This window comes from Trypanosoma theileri (genome assembly GCF_002087225.1).
Source record: "Trypanosoma theileri isolate Edinburgh chromosome Unknown TM35_Tth_61_V1, whole genome shotgun sequence".
In the NCBI taxonomy this organism is placed as follows: Eukaryota; Euglenozoa; class Kinetoplastea; order Trypanosomatida; family Trypanosomatidae; genus Trypanosoma; species Trypanosoma theileri.
The window spans coordinates 60,582-62,048 of record NW_021639903.1 but is presented as its reverse complement, the minus strand read 5'-3'; the positions used below and the strand labels follow the sequence as shown (position 1 = coordinate 62,048).

Here is a 1,467-nt window from a genome sequence, read left to right as displayed (position 1 = left end):
TGGGGCAACAGTAGTGGTGTCAGTGAGAGGAAGAGTGGCAGAGGCACTCATGGACTCACTCATACTGAGGGATGGTGTGGTGGTAGTGAATTGACCGTTATTCCACGCTTCGTTGCCTCTCCTCCCTTTTCCTGTTGCCTCTGTAGCGTATCCACCCACACGTGGCACCGGCAGTGGCATCCTCTCTGCTGCTGCACATGTACAGATGCAGGAGAGTATCAGTAGCAAGATTAATAAAAGAGTTGTGCGCATAGTGATTGTGTAGCTGTGTTCTTTCATTTATGATGCGTCATGTTATGAAAGAGAAGAAACAGAGAGCAACAATTTATCATTATTAATATGGTTCTTAGAATGACAAGCATAAAAAAGGAAGGTTTATTATTAAAATCCAAATACATATCTAGTGATAAGCATTAATTAAGAACAAATTTTATCATTATTGTCTACTTGTTTTTTTTATCTGGTTCGAACACTACATCGTACAGTGTAGCTAATAATCAAATCCAAATACTTACGTGAAGTTTCATAGTGATATAAATTCAGACATATAAATAAAGGTATTTTCATTGTTAAAGATTAGACGAAGATAGAATAACAATATTAACAACGATACCTATTAGTGTCATCTATAAGAACATCATTATCTTCTTTTTACTGGATGGTGAGGAACTCTGGCTTGGGGTATTGTTGGTGGGACATCAGTGGTACTGCAGTTAGTGCCATACAGTGATGAAAATCAAGTGGCTTTATTAACTAACTACATTACTACGGACTGGAGGCATAACTCATGTACACACACACAGTCTTGCTTATTAAGAGCTTGGTCGTAACTAAGTAATTGCAGCACTATTAACTTTCATTTCTTCTTTCTATTTTCTTATATCCACTACATAGGCATGTAAAGGGTTTCAGTATCAGTGATTCCCTCTTTTCACTATTCATGCCCTTCAGCAACAGCCATATCACAGTTAGAATAGATACACTAGTAACATGTACGCCATCCTTGGCGTCTTCACTATCAGTCCATATGGGTCTTCAATTGACAGGGAGGAAAAGAAGAGAAGAAAAACAACAGGAGAGTACATATGGTGAATAGAGAAAAAATTATTTAAGAGTACACGTAAACTTTACATAGCGGATAGTGAAGAAAAGGGAAATAGAAAAGATAAACCCATTAGTTTCACTACGCATTAAGAGTAATAATATGTAAATAAAAATAGAATAAATAATTAATTAATAACAAGATATTATATCCACTGTTCAGTTAATTATTATCAATTCACCCTCTTCATTACAACATACAGTGAAAGAACATCACAAATGAACCACAAAAATAATAATGACTACTACTCAAAAAACAAAGTATAGGATTGTACATGAAGAATGAGTACTATCATCTCCAACTACTTCAGATACCACTATGGGGTGTTGGTTCACAAAAAAAAAAAGCAAACAAATGTATAAAAC

General features: G+C 35.4%; 1 protein-coding gene across 1 annotated transcript; it reads right to left on the bottom strand.

Moving 5' to 3' along the window:
- TM35_000611090 (uncharacterized protein) lies at positions 1 to 279 on the bottom strand (the record flags this gene model as incomplete). The annotated part of the gene is made up of 1 exon (XM_029030981.1): positions 1 to 279. A coding segment is annotated over one exon (279 nt), but the record flags the coding sequence as incomplete, so codon positions are not given.
- Positions 280 to 1,467: the final 1,188 nt, after the last annotated feature.